This window comes from Nyctereutes procyonoides, unplaced genomic scaffold (genome assembly GCF_905146905.1).
Source record: "Nyctereutes procyonoides isolate TBG_1078 unplaced genomic scaffold, NYPRO_anot_genome, whole genome shotgun sequence".
Classification (NCBI taxonomy): Eukaryota; Metazoa; Chordata; class Mammalia; order Carnivora; family Canidae; genus Nyctereutes; species Nyctereutes procyonoides.
This window is the reverse complement of record NW_026575159.1, coordinates 33,724,633-33,747,424: the sequence shown is the minus strand read 5'-3', so window position 1 is coordinate 33,747,424 and position 22,792 is coordinate 33,724,633. Positions and strand designations below refer to the sequence as shown.

Genomic DNA, 22,792 nt, shown 5'->3' with positions numbered 1-22,792 from the left:
AGTTGAAGGGCGGGCATGTGTGTGATTGGCGGCCAGACTTCTCCAGTGAAAACTGGGGGCGTGGGTGGGCGGAGCCGGAAGTAGAGACGGCCGAGAGGCCTGTCCGGCTGGGGCGGAGGGAAGGGGGAGGGAGCTAGAGGAGGAGGAGGTTAGCCGAGGCAGCTACAGCGGCGGCGGCGTAGGGGCTGGTACGCGCTGGGCGGCGAGAGCCTCATGGCGGAGGAAGAGAGCGATCAAGAGGCCGAACGCCTCGGAGAAGAGCTCGTGGCCATTGTGGAGTCCCCGCCAGGCCCTGTTGGGTTTAGAGCTGCGGGCGACGGCAGAGGTGGCGCTGGCGGCGGCAGCTGCGGTGTCGGCGGCTTTGGGATCAGCAGTCGGGATTACTGCCGACGCTTCTGTCAGGTGAGGCGCCCGTCGGCCGCCTGGACTTGTCACCCGGGTCCTGGGCCTCCCTGCGTTTCCTGGCCTTCTCGTTCTCGAATCAGGGCTGTGTCCGGTGTTCGCTCCCGGAGCCCAACAAGGAGAGAGAGTGAAGATCCCTTCTCCACCTATCCGGCTTGGGGTGGGGGGCAGGGAGCGGGGCTGGGATGACCCGCGGGTTTAGGGTTGCTAGAAAGTGAGAGTTTGTCAGGGGTGGAGAGGTGGCGAGAAGAAGGGTCAGCTGGCAGGAAAGCTGTGTGCTGACATTCCTCCTCTGCTCCGAGTAGACCCCTTTCTGCCCGAGGGTCCCGCCTCATTGGGTTTCCTACCCTGTTCCTTCTCACTTCGTTTGGAATCTCTGGCAACATTTCCTGCCTTCCCTTCTCCGCCCCTTGCCCCCCGCATTCTCCCCTTTTTCGGAGATGGGTGGCATGCCATCTCTCTACCGCCCCCTCTCCTGTCATCGCCACCCCTCCCCCTCTGCTTAGGGTCTCCTGTCATCCCCTCTCGGGATCCCACTGGGCCGGTTCTCCAGGTGGCTTAGGAGCTGACCCACTGTTAGTTACTTTTTCGGGAGGTGGGGGTTATGGCAGTGTTATTGTCATCTTTCCTTCTCTTACACTGGTTTCCCGACACACGTACTCTCTTTTCTAATGAACTGCTGATAGAGAAAGTAGTTTTCCCTAAAGTGCTGCTCTGGTGACCTCACCACCCCCTTCCGTGTTTTAAATTACAATGTATTTTACGCAGCCTGTAAACTACAGCGTCCGAACGGTGACTGTAAATTATTTACTTGGTCGTCTGCCACTACGATTTATGTACTTTAGAATTTGAATATGATCAAATATTATAGCAACAAAGTGCTTGTCTAGGTGTAAAATTCTTGTAATTTACATTCACATCTACATGTGTTTATAGTTTAAACATTTCGTTCTCATTCACAACACAACACTTTTGTTTTGCGAACTGTTTTGGATTTTTTTTTCTCTTTTAACACGCCATTCCTTTTTTTTTTTTTCCATTCCCTTTTTTTTATCATCATCTTGGATGTATACAGTTCAAATCATGGCTCCACCACTTCCTAGTTGTGTTACTTTGTAACCTAAGTAACCTACAAATTACTTAATCTCTTTGTGCCTTAGTTTCCTCTTCTGCCAAACGAGAGTAATTAAGTGGGTGAATAAGTAAAAGATTTGAATCCTTCACATATTAATTAAAGTTAGCTATTCATTTCATTGTGGTAACAAGTAGGAGTAAAGTTAACAAAAAGTGGGCATTGTGTTTGCTGAAATTTGATTTTATGCTTTTGCAAGCATTGAAAGAAAAAGGATGGAGTTGACATTTTCAGGTGTTTTTAACACTTTAGCTTAAATAGTTTCTTGACTCCCTCCTCCCACCTCCATAGATAAGTTGGTTTGAAGGTGGAAATTGTCTTGGTATAAAGTGTGTCAGTTTTCTTTGGCATTGTTGTCTGCTTAGTGACTTTCTTGAATTTTTTTTGTATTGTGATTCACTGGATTTAAGGATTATTCAGTGTCTTTACAGTACTTCTAACTATATGTTTTACATGTAGAAATCACATTATGGGTAGACTTTGTATCTATGGTAATTTTAGACTTCTGAAAATTAGGTTACAGTTGATTTTTTTTTAATATATTCACAGGCGAGTCTTTTCATTTTTTCTGTTTTCCCTCCTATAACATTAATGAGCAACTTGGTTTTGATTACAGTTAGTTTTGTTAATTTACTTGATCCGATAACTGTTATTTGCTGTAGAAGTTGAAATTTTGAGGACCAGAACATTTTTAAGAACAAATGAATAAATTTAGTCTAAAATACAGCATCTGAACAGTGACAGTAAATTATTTTAAGAACAAATGAAGTTGATGGTTCTATAAAGCTTAACTACCTCCTAAATATCCAGGAAAATAAACTAAACAGGAAATACTTAATGAATTTTTATTTTGTATTACTAAGTTATGAGTTAAGTTATATTGGCATACTTTCATGTTACTTTTACCTGAAACGTCATTACATATTTTATAGTACTCTAGATTACCAGTAGTTATGTCCTTAGGGTTCCTGTCCTAGTTCCACCTTCCAGGTGAGCTTTGTGTAGTTCTTTTCTGTATTAAAAGTTTAAGATGGAATAAAGGATTATTTGTATTAATTTGAATTTTATCCATTGGTTAGTATAATTCTAGTATAGTAGTTCTGTTTTATTTGCCAGTAAGGGAAGCAGTGGGTCATATAATCTAATTTCCAAAGATTGTTTCTTTTTAAGTATTTGGGCTCCTAATATTTACTAAGAATAATTTTAAATTACTTATATTCATTAGTAAATTACTTAATCATAAGTAATCTATAAAATGGATAATATGTACTTCGGTGGGTGACAGTTAACTAAATATATGAATTAAACACAGAGCCTTGTCGTGTTGAGAAGAAAGGCTCCAATTTATCTTCCTCTTAGAAAGAAATATGAATAAAAATTTCTTGGCAGTTAGTTTTGTGGGTGAAGGGAGAGAGGAAGGAGCACTTCAGGAAAGGTCTTTTATCATTTACCACAAGGAAAAGTAAAACAGAAGACAATAGGTAATGTATGTTGATAAATTATGCCTACACTCAATAGTTGGCGATATATTTTTCTGTTTGAGAAGCAATACCAGTAATTATAGATTCTCAAATTAAGGGAATAGACCCTGAGGTTTCAGCTAATTTTCGAGATGATGGATTTGAGAGATTCAAAGTGTTGGTTTCCAGATAGTTATATGGTCTAATGTTGGACTGCTTCTGTCATATCCTCCCTTGGCTTTTATTAGTAGACTCTGAACAAATGCTTAAATAGAACTGGCCCTTAACTGATACTTCCTTTGCGTTAGAGGGGGAAAAGTCAATTTTATTGAGGGCCTACTAACTCTTAAGGCCTTCATATTGGTCTTATTATGCAAGTTACATATTTGAAATTGAGGCCTGAACAAGTTAACTTGTCTTCAGTTCCAGTTGGTGGGCAAGCTGAGATTTGAACCAGCTCTAAATTTCTACTGAAAGGTTGAAATTACAAATAAATCTTCAAATAATTAGGGGCACCTGGGTGGCTAAGTCAGTTAAGAGTCTGCCTTCAGCTCAGGTCATGATCCCTGGGTCCTGGGATGGAGCCCCACATTGGGCTCCCTGCTCGTCAGAGAGCCTGCTTCTAAAAGTTCTCTTTCATTATGCCACAGTATAAAAAATATTTCAAGAAATAGTTATTATTTCTCTGACTTTGGTACTGTGAACTACGTAAATACTTGAAGGCCGTAATAATTCAACCTACTTTGTTGCTAGGTATATTGAAATGTTTTCATCATAAATTGTATACTAGTGAGTTAAGGTACTTCTTCTTAGTTTAGTGCCAGGAACACTATAGTGAGGGATAAAGAAGTATTTCTGGAAATACTTGGATACATTGATTAAAATAGATTTAAAATCGTTGGTTTTTTTGTTTTTTTGTTTTTTTTTTTACTACAATAGGATTAATATCTATTCCATGAGGATGTCAAGAGTATGAAAGAAGAGAATGAACCTGAAGTGCTCAATACTGTACCTAGCACATAGAGAAGATTAAATAGATAGAAGCTGTTAATATTTCTGTTGTCTGAAATCCTCTGAAGGTTTAAGAGAGACATTAGAGATAATCTTATAATTTGCATCCCACATTTAAAATTTAGAGAAAATTTAGGAATGTTACATTTCTAAAATTGTTATTTAACTAGAAGACCTTGATTAAATACTAAATGATGTGCAAAAAATACTGCATTTTCTTAGAGATTTTGTTTCCTTCAGGGGACCTTTGGTAAGTCTGGGGATATTTTTGATTGTCTTCATGGGGGGTGGTGTTGCTACTTACTAGCATATTGTTGGTAGAGGCCAGGGAGGCTGTTGAACGGGCATAGGGCAGCCCCAACAACAAAGAATTATCTGGCCCAAAATACCAATAGTGTCAAAGTTGAGAAATCCCACTATACCCTTGCTTTGGAGCTCAGTGAATACTTGATGTCTGTAATACTGATACAAATGGCAAATACGTATTTTTTAAAACACATGCTAATGTCTCTTACTTTAGAGAAATTAAAATTGAAGCTTTTTAATTTTTATTTATTTATTTATTTTTTAAAAGATTTTATTTATTCATGAGAGAGACAGAGAGAGAGAGAGAGAGAGAGGCAGAGGGGCAGAGACACAGATAGAGGGAGAAGGGGGCTCCACACAGGGAGCCTGATGTGAAACTTGATCCTGGTACTCCAGGATCACGCCCTGGGCTGAAGGCAGGCGCTAAATCACTGAGCCACCCAGGCGTCCCAAAGCTTTTTTTAAAAGGTGATATTTATGTAAGTAACCTCTACACCCAACGTGGAGCCCAAACCCACGACCATGAGATCAAGAGTCGCACGTTCTTTTGACTGAGCCAGCTGGGTGCTCCTGGAAAAATTAGAATTTAATTGCTTTTGGAAAATATAGTCTTTTTTTCTTAGTCTGAATATAGAATTTACATGTATTTATGGTTCTTTGAGTAGTTTCTTAGGGTATAAGAATACATTATTAATTCTTGCTATTAATTGGAATTATTTTAAAATTTATTTTGAATTTTTATAAATGTTTCATACATATTTATTTTAAAAGATCCTACAGGGCTTATTTATCAGGAATTGCATTTTGCTGCTAATAGAGACCTGACTTAAATAAAACTATTTAAGTTTATTTAAGTTGTATACATTTATATTTTATGTGAAAAATCTTGAATAGATAGTATAGGAATGACATGATGGCTTTATCATCATAGAACCATCATTTGCTTTTTCTCCTCAGTCATCCTTGTCTTATCTCAAGTTTGCCTCATGACTCAGGGTAGTTGCTGGAGTTCCAGTCATCACATCTGAGTTATAAGTGGCAGGAACAGGGTGTCTCTGGTGTAAGCCAAACATATATTGCCCAAATCCTATTCATTGACTTTCATTTCCATCTTCTAGCAATGGCCATCTGAAAAAAATGTTAGGAATTTTTTTGTCTTATTTTTTTGTGCTATTTTTCCTGATGAACACATGTCTGTGATTCTGCTTGTAAGGAAGAAGAAAACAAGAATAAATATTAGAGAGACAACAGTTCCCCCCCCCACACACCCAACAGTTTATCATAAAAAGCAGAAGTCATACTGTCCCATTCTTAACCCACTAATACTCTGGAGGTAATCACTTACAACTCTTTGAGCTCTTATGATTTTTACCTCCATGTTTATAACTTTTCCCCTTATTATAGATATGATCAGTTAGCCTAGTTGATGGAGGAGGTAAGGGAGTACCTTATGGTCTCACTGTTCAGTTTGTACACTTTGATTTTACCACCCCTCCTCCCCCTTTTCCTCTGTATTGCTTCCCTTCCTTCTGACCCTTTCCTCCCCTCCCTGTCCTGAGTCTCTTGAGTCTCTTACAGGTTCAGCCTCTCCAGAGAATCCAGAGATTCCATTGATCTAGTATGGGAAGGGATCTGGAGGAAACTTTCACCTCCACTTTTGGAGATACATGGTGTTTCAGATTCCTAGTTTTTCTGGTGTTCTTCAGTACAAATTAACCTGTTCCCGAATTCCCTCCCTCCTTTCTAAATAATAGCAATCTAAATGTTGTCATCTCCCCCTTTCCATTGTCCTCCTCGTGGATTTAGGTCCTTTGAAACAAAAATATTTTTACTGGTATTTCAGTGTTGTTCTCAAGTAGGAGCAGAAATGTGTGTTCAATATGCCACATTTAACTAGAAGTCTCAAATTAATTTTTCAGCTCAGTAAGAAAAATAGACATGAAAGATGAAAGGGAAAAGAACTGAAACTAATTCATAGTGATTTATTTACTTCTGGAAAAGAGTATCCTACTTCTTGACGTACTCTATAGTGAATATTGAGAGCTAGAAATAATAACATCACACAGATTTACTTTATGTGTTCCTTTTGGCAAATAAATTTTTATTACTAAATTGCAAGTTAAAATGTTAGCTTTTAAAATATGGCTTTGAAAATTTGACACATTTGGGACATTTCCAGTGTTCATAAAAGGCGAATTTCATGGAAACACATTTATGTATTATAGTTAGGAAAAACAAATTAAAATGAACCCTAGATCTTGATGGCTATATTTGGGGAGCTAAATGCTTTGTTAATGTTGTTTAATGCATTTTAGGTTGACTTTCATGAGTGAATGGTACTAATTGCTCCTTATGACATTATTTATGATAACAGATCCTTGAAAATAACCTTAATGACCAAAGTTAGGGGAGTTGTTACATATAGTAGAATCCTCTGTTCGTGTTTTTAAATAATACTTATTCATACGGAAAACTTCATGGTATAATTACTGAAAAGACATAAGAAGCAGGTAATTTAACTTTTGTAAATAAAAGGCCTGAAAAGAAATATACCAAAAATTTGATAGCAAATAACTTATTAGTGATGTTTATAGCTGAATTTGGTTATTTTCTTTATACTTATTAATTTTTTATATTTTCTTGATTAAACCAACTACCTTTATAATCAGGAAAAATAAAGTATAAGAAACACATTTTATTTTTTATTCTTCTACCATCCTACTTATTTTCTGTAAATAAATGGAGTAAATGTTGGGTTACTTGAGTATGATGAAATTTTAACTACTTGTTTCCTGAAAATACGTGAATTTTTTAAAAATGAATTGGTTGAGTGAACTTTTAAAGGTCATTTTAGGTTAACCAATGAGACCCTAAATTTACATAACTTCTTTATATACAATCTTGCATTTAAAAATGTGCCCATATTGCTTTCCAATAACCACCCTTCATACTAGCTTAAAAAAATCAATCTCAATTTTAATTTTGTAGATAAAGTGGTAGAGAAAATATTTTTAAATGAAGTTCATTGCTTTTAAGTATTTTAATGATACCATCATTTTGCTGTTCTGCTAAACAGAAGTGAGGCACCAGTTGTACTATTATTCTTGGCACTGAATCTTGATTTTTCTGCCAAAAAGTGCTAAACTATACCTTAGCAATTACAAACAAAAGAAGAGAAGAGAACTTTAAATTAAATTTGAGAAAGCTATGGTAAAATCCGTGTCTAATAAGTTATTTGAAAACATAAATACGATCAGTAAAATATGGTTAATTGGTATACCATTTTATTTTATTTTTAAAAATATTTTATTTATTTATTCATGAGTGACACACAGAGAGAGAGAGAGAAGCAGAAGGAGAAGCAGGCTCTGTGCAAGGAGCCCGATGCGGGACTTGATCCCAGGACTCCAGGATCATGCCCTGGGCCAAAGGCAAGCGCTAAACAGCTGAGCCACCAGGGATCCCCCAGTATACCATTTTAAATGCATATTAATATATAATGGTAAGGATGGTGGGCCATTTAAAATCTAAGGTAATTTATTTAAATGTTCTAGTTATAAATCATTTATAGTAGTACCTAGTCTAAATTAAAGTAGAAAGTATTTTTAAGTTACAATAAATCTAACACTAGATAGGTAATCTTTAGTTTTCATATAGTATATATCATGTTGATTTCTTAGCTCCCTATTTCTCTTGACAGGTCAGCTCATTATTTCAGCAGTATGGGTCTGTTTCTTAGTATAAGACCCAATCAATGTTTCCTGGTTAGAGCCACGGTGGAATACTGGTGGCAAACTAAACATGAGAGGAGGTCTGTCAGTAGAATTCATTACTTAAGATCCTAAATTCCAGTACACTGACACTGTACCAAGCACTTGGTATACTCAACCCTTCAAGGCAGAAGTGAATATGAAAGTAGCTAAAAGATTTTCCATCTAGGCTGTAGGGAAAAGAGTCATTGGTATTATAGTTGAAGTTTGTCAGTTATATAAGGCATTGGGTACACAGTGGTAAGGAAATAGGCTTACCATTATATAATAAAAACAAAAACAACAAAACAAAAATAAAAACTTTTTGCATACAGTTATAATTTTCTTAAGTTCTATGAAGAAAAGATATACAATATATAAAATAGAGGCTAATAAGAGGCCTATTTTTGGATTCTTGGGCAAGTTGAAGTCTGCTGAGATTTTTTTTGGTTTAGTTTGAACATGCTGAATTTAAGATGCCTTTCCTTAGCCAAGGAGTGATCTTAAAGATAGCTGGATTTACAGACTCCAGAATGCAGAAGTGAGGTCTGGTCAGCCTAGCTGTGTAGTTGGATGATATTTGAAGTCATGTGTTTGGATAAGCTAGCATAGGGAGATAATATGGAATGGGAAAAGAAGAAGACTTAGAAGTGAACCTTTAGCAAATCCACAGTTAAATTTCCTGGTAGAAAAGATTGAGTCTTCAAGTGAAATCTGAGAAGGATCAGTTAAAGAGGCTGGAGAATTCCAAGTGACTATAGTGTCACAGAAATCAAGGGATCGAATGAATGAATGGTACTTGACATTGAAAGGTATTGAGATCCAGCCATTGAATTAGCATGAAGTCTTTGGTGACTTTAAGCAGACCTGTTTTGATGTAGTGATGAGAACAGGAGTCAGACTGGAGTATGAGGAGTGAGAGGCAAAGAAAGAGAGACAGTAAGTAAAGATAACATAAAGGAGAAGGAAAGGTATGAGCAGAAGTTGGAGAACTTGTGGATTAAAGGTGAGGATTTAAAAAAATAAAGTGCTAAGAATTTGGCGTGTTGAAAATCTGATGAAAGTGATTTATTTGAATGGATGAGGTAAATCTACAAAAGAAAGAAGGGATAATCTATAAAATAAGATTCCAAAACGGAAAGGAAGGTTACGATTCAAAGCACAAATGGGATTGCTTTATATAGGAGCCTTTGGGTAGCAGGAAAGTTCTTCTTTTGAGAATACATGATGCTGATTGGAGATTTAAGGTAAATGGAGATCTAAAATAGTAGCTTCTTAGAGAGGTATGTTGAATTGACCTACAGAACCATTTGAATTTGCTGATTATGAATGTAGAGCGACCATTAGTCTGTACTTTTTGTTCAGCGGTGCTTATCTGCATAGGTGAAGGCATGGAGAACATGATTATATTCATTGGGGGTTGAGTGATATGTTGTAATTGATCAGTTAATTTTGAGAAAAAAAAGTATAAGCTCCTTTTCTGGCTCCATTTGTGGTAAAACATGGTACAGAGAAGTGAAAGGAGGAAAGAAAAAAGGTAGAAAAGTGGTTATGTCAGTACAGTAGCCCCCTTTATCCAATTTCATTTTTTGCGATTTCAGTTACCTGAGGTCAACTGTAGTCCAGAAGCAGATGATCCTCCTTTTGACGTATTGTCAAAAGGTCAGTAGTAGCTTAACACTGTCATATTGCTTATGTCATTCTCCTCACTTCATTTAATGACATAAGCATTTTATAAACTCACATCATCATTAGAAGAAGGGTGAACAGTACAATAAGATATTTTTGAGAGACAGACTACATTGTCATACTTTTGTTACAGGAAATTGTTATAATTGTTCTATGTCATAGTTATTATTATTTATTTATTTGTTTATTTTATTTATTTATTCATGAGAGATGCAGAGAGAGAGAGGCACAGACACAGGCAGAGGGGGAAGCAGGCTCCTCACAGGGAGCCCGATGTGGGACTCGATCTGAGGTTCCAGGATCACGCCCTGAGCCAAAGGCAGACACCCAACCACTGAGCCACCCAAGTGACCCTAGTTATTATTTTTAATCTTTTTGTGCCTAATTTATAAATCAAACTTCATTATAGAGATGTATAGGAAGAAACATAGTATATATAGAAGTTGGGATATTATCTGTGGTTTCAGGTATCCACTGGGAGTCTTGGAATGTATCCCCTGAAGATAAAAGGGGGAGTACTACAGATATTAATAAGTACACAACATTGCTCTATATACAATGAAAATATATGTATATTAAAAGTGGGTATATATAATGTCCCAATAAAATGTATACCCAGTTTATTAATATATATTTCTATAACTGAAGTTTACTAAAATAACCATTGTCAGTTTTAAAGTTTCAATATTCTAAATACTCACTAATCGCTGTTGTCACTGATGAGATGTGTGTGTTACATTTTTCATGTCTGAAAGATTTTATTTAAATATTCTATATATGTATGTATAAGTCCTATTTTGAATGCTTTCCAGCTATCAGGTGCTGGATAAGTCCTTTTACGTTTTTTATCACTTAATTCGTTACCCTACAGGTCATGTACTGTTGTTCCCATTTCATAGATCAGGAAACTAATAAGACCAAGAGAGTAAATGGCTTGACTAAGGCACTGTAGCTAGTTTGTGATTGTTAGATTGGAATCTGGCCAGCCTGACTATGAGGAACCTGTGTGTGTACTTAGCCATTTTAATATACACATACATTATAACTTTACCTAGGAATATGCACATTTGGTATCTATGGTAGCATCTGTGTATACATATTTGATAAAGCAGTTGTGGACTGGGTAGAAATACTGATTTAAAAAGACTGAACACAGCAGAAAATAAAGATGTTTATGAATGTAAAAGAGAGAGAAAAATCAAACTTAAGCTATCAGAAATTCCCTTTAAGGAGTGTTTTAACCCTTTAATTTTTTGTTTTCTCCTAACCCACCTAAGTGGGCTATACTTGTCTCAGAAGCAGTGGCTCTCTATAGTGTTTATTTTTAAAATGTAAGAGTTGTGATGATCACAAACCAGCTGAAGTTATCTTAATGTGGAATATGTCTTAGATATTTATCCTAAATGATTAAATTTTAATGTTTCTTTCCATATTACTTAGATACAACCTTGCATAGTATCTGGAATTCTTACTAATCCAGGGTACAGTGGATATGCATTTTTCTACTTAATTATTTATCCTTTTACCATGCTTTGAAAATTCTCGCCTAAAGATTTCTCAGGTAGAAGTCAAATCTAAAATTTATATTCCATGTTCACAAGGGCATAATGAAATGGATATCTCATTTTCAGCTGGTAGGGGTAAAAATCACAGCCTTTCTGGACCACTATTCATCAAAGTATATTACAAACATTAAAAGTAATTTTTACCTTTTGGCTTAGTGATTTTCCCTAAGCATTAATTTTTGAGGAAATATAAATTTGGACATTAAGCTGTTCATGATAGCATTAATTGTAATTAATGAAAGGAATAAATTTAAAATGGAGAAGCAACCAGAACATCTAAAATAGTTGAAGACTTTTCAACCCTCATAAACTATTAGCACTAAAAAAATGATGTGTTCAATGACTATGTAATGACCTAGGAAAATATAATAATAAAAAATTTAGGTGGAAAATTTGTAGCAGGATTACACAGTTTGAATGTAGGCTAGTGCAGTCTCATTGTGCTCACATGCAGATTTTAGAGAAGGAAAGTGTGGTGAAGGTAAATCAAATGAGCTACTTCATTAGAAATAGGATTTTTTGATGATAGTATAAAGGAGCCATTCATATACTTCAAGAAGTCTGTGAACTCTGAACTTATTTGCAAAAAGGTGTATTTGCCATTTCCTTGTTGAGTAAGTCTGAGGGTTTCTTTCTTTCTTTCTTTCTTTCTTTTTTTTTTTTTTTTTTTTTTGTCTTTTGTCTTTTGTTTTTGTCAGATTTTCTTTAAGAATTTCAAAATTTGGGACACCTGGGTGGCTCAGTGGTTGAGCATCTGCCTTGGGCTGAGGGCGTGATCCTGGAGTCTGAGATCCGAGTCCCACATCAGGCTCCCTGCATGGAGCCTGCTTCTCTCTCTGCCTGTGTCTCTGCCTCTCTCTCTCTATCTCTTTTGAATAAATAAATAAAATCCTTAAAAAAAAAAAAGTTTCAAAGCTTGCTAAAAAAGAAACACAACCCAACAATAATCCAAACAAACCAAAAGGTTAGGAACCTTTGCTGTAAGCCATTATGAGATAAGCAGTGTTGCCTGTTTTTATAAATACAACTTTACTGGAGTATGCACATTCATTTTAGCATTTTCTATGGCTGCTTTCATGATACAACTGCGGAGTTGAGTAGTTGGGATAGAGGATATATGGTCCATAAGCTGTTTTTTGGCCCTTTAAAAAAAAGTATGTCAGCCCCTGTCCTAGATTCTCATTTATTCTTTGCAACAACCCTGTGAGATAAGTACTATTTTTATCTTCATTTTCTGAATAGTGTAGCTAAGACTCAGAGAGGTGAGGCAACTAACTCCAAGTCACACAGCTTGAAAAGGGAAATATACCAAGATGTTAACAGTGGTTATATGTGGGAAGTACAATGATGGATGATTTTGTTTTCATATATAGTATTCAAGTTTACTACAATGAGCATACATAATATGGTCAAGAGGAAAGAAAGCTTTAAAAAATATAGGTAGAACTAAGTTATGAGAATCTTAAAATTCATCCATCCTTTTATTATTTTGATTTCCTATGTGTTATCCTGTGTTTATACTTACAGTAGATGTGCAATTTTTGCTTCCCTTCTTGGCATTGAATCTTACTATGTAACTCCTTCTTAACGCTAAATTGATTTTTATGGAAAAAAGAGAAATTGTTGTATTTATGGTTTCTTAATTTTCTATTAACTGAAATCATTTGTTCTTGAACTCCTGAGATTATCTATTCTCTAATTTTTGGAAGTTACTTCAAGTTTTAAGTGCTATAACTTAATAGACACTCATAAAATGCTGCATAAGTATCTGTCCAACAGTATATAACTTACTTTTTCTTAACATCAGTCAGTTGAATTAGCCTTAATTATTTTAGACATAGATCTAGATACATAAAGTACCATAAAAGTGTTGCAGAAAGTACTCCTAAAAGAAAAAAATTGTCTGTGAACTATGTGAAAACTTCATTTTAATGATTATAGGGGATTTAAGAAGGAAAAAGTCACAACCCCTGCCTTCACAGAACTGAATCATCTTAAGGAAAGAAAAGACATATCTTACTACTGCATGCACTCTTAGGACTTTGATGCAAACCACAGTTATCTTTTCCTTGGATTATTTTATTTACTTGCTTCCAATTTTTCTGTTTATTCTCCATACAGCCAAAGTGATCCTTTGAAAGATGTAAGAGTGAGATCTCTTCTAAACCTTCCATGCTTCTCTTAGAATCAAAACCAAAATTCTTGCAGCGGGCCATCGTGCTTCATGATCGGGCTCTTACCTAGTTCTTTGACTAGTTTCATAATATTCTTTGTCTCTACTAGTTACTTTCAGCTGCACTACCTTTTTTGCCCTTCCTTCAACTTGAATAAGTATGCCCCTGCCCTTGGCCTTTGTACTTGGCCTTTATTTTGTTTGCCAGAAGCACTTTTCATTTGGATATCTATATGGTTTGCTCTAGGACCCTGCTCAAATACCCTTTTTATAAGAGAGATGGAGGTCTTCCTTGAACACCCCATAGAAAGTATAAAGTAGTATCACATCTCTAGCATTTTTTCCGTTCACCTTGTGTTTTGTTTTCCAAGGTACTTAACGCTAACATACTTGTATGCCAATTTTCCTTTCACTAAAAATGAAAGTGTTAGGGTGCTTGATACACATTAAGCACTTAATAAGTTTAGAATAAACGAATGAGTAAATGTAAATAAACCTAAAACAGGGAAACGGCTAGTGCCACTAACACAATGTATGTTAAGTCCTCTACAAATTCACATGGAGACTACTTCTAATAGTCATAATTTCGGAAAGTTTTAGTGGACAAGGTAACATTTGAATTGAGTCTTAAAAAAATTGTTAGTATTAAAATGTAGACATGAAAAAGGAAGTGGTATGAGTAGGAGGAAATTATAAGTAGACCAGATAATTTGTGAAAAAGGTAGATGACATGATGTATTTATGTATGGGGGTAGTTAATTGTGTAGAGCTGTGGTTCTTAAAGGTGTGATTCCCCAGACCTGCAGTAGGAATGTGAACACTATTAGCAATGTAAATTTCTCGGCCCCACCCCAGATTTACAGTCTTGAAACTTGGGCTGAGGCCTAGCAGTCTGTGTTTTTCACAAGCCTCCAGGTGATCTGATGCATACTGAAGTTTGAGAACCACTGGACTAGAACATATATATTCAGAAAACTATTGATACATATTAGGATTGGAAAAAATGGATTGGTCTAGATCTTGGCTTAGGAATATAAATTTTAGGTTTAAAAGCACAACAGTACCATTATTAATCTTAAAATATTGTTTTAAAATAGACTTGAAGAAGTGCCTCTGGCTAGAGGTAGGGATTTTTCAGGAACTATAGCTTGGGTTGTCTTCCTCTGAGTCAGCTATTGTTGCTGGGAGTAGCTGAGTAGCTTCCTGGGAGTAGATTTTTCACATCTTTAAAAGAATTTTTTCATTTCCAATTTCTTTTGTGTCTTAACTTTTTAAAGAATCCAGAAGTCAGTAGGGCAAAAATTTATTACTCTACACAGTCCAATACCCATTAAATTTAGAACAGTAGTTTCTTCAACTTAGTACATAGTCCAGTTGACTCATATTACTTTTGCCAGTAGAGTTTAGTGATATCACAGGGAAGATAGGTGCACAGAAAGCAGGGTTTAAAATCAGTTTTGGTTTCAACCTCTCTAGGGTGTCAGTCACTTGCACCAACTGCCAGAGTCTAGAACTTGTACCTAAGTCAAGTGGTTGATTGTCTCACTGTGTGTCTGCAATACTTTGGGGGGCAGTGGGAGCACTTAATCTGAACATTTCTAATTCCTTGAAAGTGTATCTGAATTTCTGCCTTGCAAAGTTTGCAAATTTCTGTGGAAGGTGGCCCTGGGCACTAGTGTGTTTGATGTTTCCTCCTCAGATTTTTTTCATATTAAAAACTTTTAGTTTCCGTTTCATCTGTGTAGTCCCGGTATTCCTGTGCTGCAGTAAGTGTGTAATCTGTTTAGTGTCACAGCTTCTAAACTATCTCTTGTAAATAGCATATCACTTACTCAGTGTGTAAAGTTCAAGGCAGATCTCCCCAAGACTCCAGCCCTGCAATCTGCAAAGACCCAGTGTTTGTTCTATCCTTGTCTCTAGATTTCTTCGTCCCCAACGTTCTGCCAAGACATTTTTTAGTCCTCTGCTACCTTAACTGTTGCCATCTTCCTTGGCTGTTGCTGTCTTCCTGAAATTCCTCCGCCTGTTGAGCTAAAACCTTAAAAGCACTCCTGTTATGCTCCATAGTGCTGTTTTGTGGAAAATAACCATAAACAGGTACCAGAGATGAAGCTGCTTTTGATGTTTCTGGTGTCTGTGCTTGAAGGAGCCCAGAGAAGACAGTATCTCTTTTGCCACTTGCTCCTCTGGACCTTCTCTTTACTCTGCTTTCTCTTTACTCTGCTTTTAACTGTTCTGGGTCTTGCATCATTTGTTCTACTTCATTGGGAGTGTAAACATTCCTTTTTGTCACATTCCATTTGGTAGTATTAGGTTATGCTATTTCAGATAAACATAGCTGGTTTTTGTTTTTGTTTACATTTTAGCCTGTTCTTAAGTTGGCTTCTCTTGTCTTTTTCCTTTCTCTTTGCCTTTGGGCCCAAGTTTGAATTACCTGTTGTAATTGTAGAACATTCAAACCCATATAATGTCATAGATAAAAGTCAAGGAATTCTGACTTCATTAAAAAGCATTCATTATCATACAGATTTTGCCCACTGTCATCTCCCTGACTTAAAGAAAATTTTATCAGCTCAATCTCAGACCTAGGACTGACCTCTTATGTTTTTCTTCAGTGTTGCTTTTCCTTATTCACTCTCTGATGTCTAACTTTGAGTTCCTCGGGCACTTTCCTTTGTGATGCCATGCCATACCATACAACCCTCCATAATAACTAGTAATTTGAAATGTCCGTGAAATGCTGCTGGTATTTTAAGGTAATCTCCTGGCCTTTAAAAAAAAACAAAAAACAAAAAACAAAAAAAACCTTCATATCTGACAGATTTTATGTTACCTTATATAATGGTCTTCAAGGTGTGGTTTTTCACTTGCTCTTATTATGGACTTTCTATTTCTTTAAAAGAACATCTTGCCATAGTTCCACTCTGGTTCACTCAGATTTTCATCCAGTTACCTTCTCTTTTTCTTTTGCATACTGTTGGAACTAGTCCCCCTTCCTTTCTAATGGGGAGCAACTATAAAATAGCCTTTTCCCCTAACTCAACCTTTAAGAGCACATAGTTCTGGCATATATGTATTTCTTTTTTCCTATGTATCTAGTCTTGATTCTTGTTTTTTTGGTTACAATTTATTCATTTGAGAGAGAAAGAGAAAGAGTAGGGGTAGAGGGAAGGGCAGAGGGAGAAGGACAGGGAGAGATTCTTAAGCAGACTCCCTGTTGAGCACAGAGCCTGACTCAGGGTTGATCTCACCACCCTGAACCAAAATCAGGAGTCAGACTCTTAACCAACTGAGCCACCCAGGCACCCCATTTAGCCTTAATTCTAAGGGTGAATGTATTCTTAAGGTCGTACTTCTTTTACATCTTTATCAATATGATCTCCTTTTGTTTTTTAACTCTCCCACTGTCATTTAATTATAAGTGTGTCATTTTTAAACAAACTTAGTTATTGAGACTGAGCAAACCTGGTACTTAAAGTTAGTGTTTGATACATGGACCTTTTAAGTTTCTCTTTTGACCTTTGAATTTGTAATAATTCCACCGAAGTTTCCCTATGTAATAAGGAATCTGACTCTTCATCTGTACACTTGATAAAATTTACTAGCCATCTTTGTTGAACTCAGATAAAATCTTCACATCTACAGTCTTGATTAGAGTAATGTACTTAATTCCAGAAGCTACTTGAGAGCATATTGTGACGGTGAGTTTACAAGCCCTTGGACAAATTACATGAATCTAAGTTGCTCTTTGAGAACAAAACTAAGAGGTAGAGAGATAGTGTTCGTCCAACAGATCTAGAACTATTTATTCATTTATTTTTCATTTTTTATCAAATTTAGAAATTTTATTTTTTTAATAAACATACAGTGTTAGTTTCACATGTACAATATAGGTGATTCGATAAGTTCATACCTCACCTGGTGCTCATCATGACAAGTGCATGGCTTAATCCCCATCATCTTTTTAACCCATTCTTCCAGTCCGCTCCCTTTTGGTACCTATAAGTTTGTTTTTATAATTAAGAGTCTGCTTCTTATTTGTCTCTCTTTTTTCCCCTTTGTGCATTTGTTTTGTTTCTTAAATTCCACGTATGAGTGAAATCATATGGTATTTATCTTTCTCTGAGTGACTTATGTTGCTTAGTATTATATTCTCTAGCTCCATACATGTCATTGCAAATAGTAAGATTTCATTCTTTTTTATGGCTCAGTAATATTCCACAGGAATAACAATTTAAAGGCTAGACATTCACATACCAGTATTCTAAGATGCATACGGAATTTAACCAACTTTTCTGTTTACTCCTCTGGCTTGTAGTTATTGTTGAGAAACCAGAAAGAACAAAACATTTTCCACCTATTAATGTCTAAAACCTCTATATGACTAAAAGATTAAAAAAAAAGCAATAATAAAATCAGTGCCTCAGCCATACCTACAATACCCTCTCTGGCTAGGCTATGCTGAATTGAAGTCAGATGCAGAGCGCTCTGCGTAGCCTAAGCCAGTTAAGTCATTTTTATGTGCGCAAAAACGTGTATACCATTGACTGCTGGCATGCACAGAGGTTTCTTCATCTTACATTCTGATTTGATGTTCAAACACATTCACTTGTGCATATATTTTGGGGTTCACTTTTTTATTTGCCAATTTTAATGTTTATGAGAGAAGCATTTAATATATTCTTTTTAATGAGTTTGGAATTGAATGAATAATTGATAGGGATCAAAATTTGTCTAGAACATTTAAAATGAGCCTATTTTTTCCTTGGGTCAACTTAAGAGAAAAGTTGGGTTTTTATGTAAGTATGTATGTATGTATGTATTTATTTAGAAAGTTGGATCTTTAAGCAGATACTCATGCAACCACATGGAGGACCCTGGTTTGTCTTGTGCCATAGGGATGCAGGAAACTCAGGAAGATGAGAGCTTTCTGTGAATGATATTGTAATGGATATTTTTGTTTTAGTTTGTAGCTTTGACTAGATAATCATGAAGATTCCTTTTAATAATAGGAAACATCAAGGGGTCTTTGGGTAGCTCAAGTAGTTGAGCATCTGACTCTTGATTTTGGCTCAGGTCTTGATCTCATGGTCCTGACATTGGGCCCCTCACTGGGCTCAGTGGTCAGTACAGAGTCTGTTTAAGATTCTCTCTCTCCCTTTCCCTCTGCCCCTCCCAACATGCGTGTGTGAGTGCTCTCTTGCTCTCTCAAGTAAATGAATACAATCTTTAAAAAAAGATTGTATGGAATATTAAGATTTAGAGGTGCTTACTCCATTTTCCATTTTGTAAATGGTTGAGTCTTACTACATTCACAGAACCTATTAAAGACCTTAATGTTACAGAAATATCTGTTTAAGGAGTAGTGAGCTGAATAAACAATATGCTTAATTGAGTCTCCAAAATAACTGGATTTTAGGTTGTCTTTTACTGAAGATTATGTCCTTTGGAGATTTCAAACAACTTTTAACTTATTAGGATCTATTTCTGAACTATTTTGGTGTTTTTTAAATATGACTTTAATTTTAGATTTTCTTTACATGATTATGCTGATAGAAAAAGTCAAATGATGGTAACTCTTGTTTTGAACAGAACTTTTCTTTGCCTTTTTTATTCTCAATAGAAAACTTAAAAAAGAAGAATCTTCAGGTATCCTCAGGCATGAGGCATTTTATTTGTATTGCTGTATCTAGGATACTCATCGTTTGTCAATGAGTATTGGGCTAAATAGTTGAAAGCCAGTAGCTTTTGAAATTGTTACTTATTTAATTTCTTTTTAATTTCTAAAAGATTTTATTTATTTATTTTGCAGGGAGAGAGAGAAAGAGAGAAGGGGGGCAACAATTAGGAGGAGCTGTAGAGGGAGAGGGAGAACCAGGCTTCCCACCAAGCAGGGAGACCGTTGTGGGTCTTGATCCTAGGACCCTGGGATCATGACCTGAGCCTAAGGCAGATGCTTAACTGCCTGAGCCACCCAGGTGCTCCTTGGCAGTAGCTTTTGAATAGATTTTATTTGGGAGTGGCCTATCTGCTGGCTAAAAGTGTATAAAGTTTGTGTAATTTATTACACTTGGAAACCAACAATTAACCAGTTAACATAGATACAATGAAACAGTCAAAAAGTGAGTTTACCTTTGTCGTTTTCCTAGAGTATGCCAGGAATTATCCAGGATTGTAATATATTCTCTTACTTCTCCAGGCACTCTGTGACTAAGGTGATACTGAATTCATTTTACAGGAAACTTAGACTGAGAAGTATAATTTTGCTAAGTTTGCTAAGCTAATAAATGACAAAGCCAGGTCTGATTCTGAAACCTATACTCTTTATGCATGCTGCCAATCTATCTGATGTATTTTTTTTCCATCTGATGCTTAAAAAAAAGATACCCATAGATAAGGGTAAATCTTGATGTGTATGTAGTTAGGTAACAAAGTAGGGAAAGTAAATGTAGAATTGTGCTTATGTTATAAAATATCGTCTAGAAAATAAAATAGAAAAAAAAACTTTAAAGTTTTAACAATTGAACTAATTTTATGCTTATTGAAAACATAGTACAATTATCAGGAATAGGAAAGCAACATTGGTGTGTAATAATCACTAAGTTATAGTTATTAGAAATTTCAGTTTTGGGGATACCTGGGTGGCTCAGTTGGTTAAGCATCTGCCTTTGGCTCAGGTCATGATCCCGGGGTCCCAGGAACAAGCCCCACATCAGGCTCCCAGCTTAGCTGGGAGTGTGCTTCTCCTCCCTCTTCCTTTGCCTCCCCCCAGCTCCCGCTCTCTTGCTCTTTTGTGTTCTCTCTCTCAAATAAATAAACAAAATCTAAAAAAATGTATTAAAAATTTTAAGTTTTTCCACTAATGTTTTTTGTGTTCCAGGATGTTATTTCTAGATCTCATGCTGTATTTAGTTGTTATTTACCCTTAGTTTCTTCCAGTGTGTAACAGTATTTCAGTTTTTTCTCATCTTTCACAACTTTGACACATTTGAAGAATATTGATTAATTTTTTTGTAAAACAACCTTAAGTCTGATAATTTTTCATGATTGGAATGAGTTTAGGCATTTTTGGCAAAGTACCGCAAAAATGCTATTGTTTCTTGGTTTGCCATACCAAGAGATTTATGATAATGATACATTTTATTACTTACTGGTGATATTTACCTTGATGATTTGGTTAAGTTTGGGTCTGTGTGGTTTCTATACACTTTAGTTACTATCTTTCTATTTTTAGTTGATAAATGTCTTGGGGGAGATAATTTGAGACTGCAAATCCTACATTGCCTCAAACTTTTACCCATAAATACTAGTATTGATCCATGGATCTTGTCTGTAGCATTCATTACTATGTATTTGCCTAATGCTGATTCTCTCTCTCTTTGCTTCTGTATTTATTAATTGGGATTTTACTGTGAGGAAGAGCTGTCTCATCTCTAACATTTATTTTTCTGATTATTTATATCACTGTGGACTCCTGAATATTTATCTTGTTCCATGGATTAAAAGTTTAATACTATCACTTATTTTGTTGCTTAAATTATTCTAGCTTTGGCAGGTAGGAGCTCCTTCAGGTTGGCTCCTGTGTTCTTATACCCCATCATTTATTCAGCATTTCATGACTTTCTGGCACCACAAAATGTTATTATATGTTTATAATAATATATGTTTATAATGTCCATTGTAATGTTTACTTTATATATTTAGAAAGTCAGCAAATTCATTCAGTGCATAGATTGCATGTGAATTTTAGGGAGACACATTTCAGTCCATAGAGATTTGGATGATGTATCTTAATGTTCTTAAATAATGAATATAATTTTAACTGAATGGGTTTATAGTAAGTCTGACTTTTGACAATTTTGCCAAAGAATGAATCTATGCTCATCCTCATAATAATTTACCTTGGTAAATTAAGATATGGCAGTATGTAGTATATACTATATCCCTTTTAGATTTGGGTATATGTTCCTGTAAATGAGAGAGCTGAGAAAGTGCTGTAGGATCATTGCAGGATTCCAGCATCTTTGGCAGTAGCTCTGCGCTTCTCTTCAACTTCCCTTATATAAAGGCCCATGCTTTTGGCCTCAGCTGTAACTTCTTTTAGCGGTATTCATATAGTTCCTAAAAATTATAGTAAATTGCATTGCAGTATGTTTGTTATGCTCTTCAAAATGAAGGAAAAATAGAAGTTTTGGGACTCCTGGGTGGCTCAGCAGTTAAGCATCTGCCTTCGGCTCAGGGCAGGATCCTGGAGTCCTGGGATTGGGTCCCTCATGGGGCTCCCTGCTTCTCCCTTTGCCTGTGTCTCTGCCCCTCCATCCCCCCATCTCTCATGAATATAAAATAAAATACTTTTTTAAAAAGGAAAAAAAAGTGTTTTTTTACCAGTCTTTACTGGACAATTGATCTTTATCCCATTTCTTAGACTATTTTCTTGAAGAATTTAGAACTGTAGCAATAGTTGATTTTAAAGATCCAGGTAAATGCTTTTTCCTTTGTTTGCAGGAACTACAACATTATTCTGGCTACTATGTTAAGACTGTTATTTGTTAGAGTCCAAAATAGAAAGAAAAATGAAAGATATGTTGCTTGCTATACTTTGGCCTGGTAGAGCATGTTCAAATTATGATGTCATGGTGTCTACTCTCATTAGCTGAGTGCTTATGATGGCACAGGAGAAAAATTTAAAATAAAAGGGCAACATAATTCATAGTTTCACATGTTTTAAGGAAAATATTTAAGAGAGAAATAGTGTTATAGTGAGTCTTTTTTGTTTGTTTCCATTGCATTTATTACTAATATAAAAAAATGCTAAAAAGAAAATAATTCATTCTCAGTTCTCCCAACAGCTCTCATCCTTCCCTCTTGCCCACACAACTCCTGACACATTTCCTCAGGGCCAGTGCAGAACCGAACCTGTTCACTGCCGTTTTCACAGAAAACAACGAGTGCCAGGGATGAAGGGAAGAAGGTTAGACGAGGGCGACAGTACCGTCAAGGTTCCTTCCACCCAAGGGTAGGCCAGGTAGAGATTCACAGAATTCAGATGAAAGGGCTGGTGGCCTCACAATGACGTACTCTAACCAAAGTGGGCTGGAGAGGAGATAGGATAGCCCGTAAGAGGCTTTAGAGGACATCTCATGGGCTTGTGTCAAACCCCGAAAAACCAACACCAGGAGAATGGGGAGACCAGGGAGGCAGTCTTGTGGAAAGTTTCACAATTCTCCCACGTTGGGAGGTGGAAAGTCTAGAGGGCATCAAGAGCCTCACTCATTTTGGCAGAAAAACTTACTCTAGTGTTGGGA

At 36.2% G+C, this 22,792-nt stretch overlaps 1 protein-coding gene across 1 annotated transcript in view; it reads left to right on the top strand.

The window, feature by feature from the left end:
* The first annotated feature begins 150 nt into the window (after nt 1–150).
* ZNF654 (zinc finger protein 654) overlaps nt 151–22,792 on the top strand; it is a 91,281-nt gene continuing 68,639 nt past the window's right edge. Inside the window, exon 1 of the mRNA XM_055314135.1 lies at nt 151–402. Within this exon, the coding sequence (XP_055170110.1) occupies nt 214–402 (189 nt within the window). The 5' untranslated portion in view covers nt 151–213. The remainder of the gene's footprint in view (nt 403–22,792) is intronic.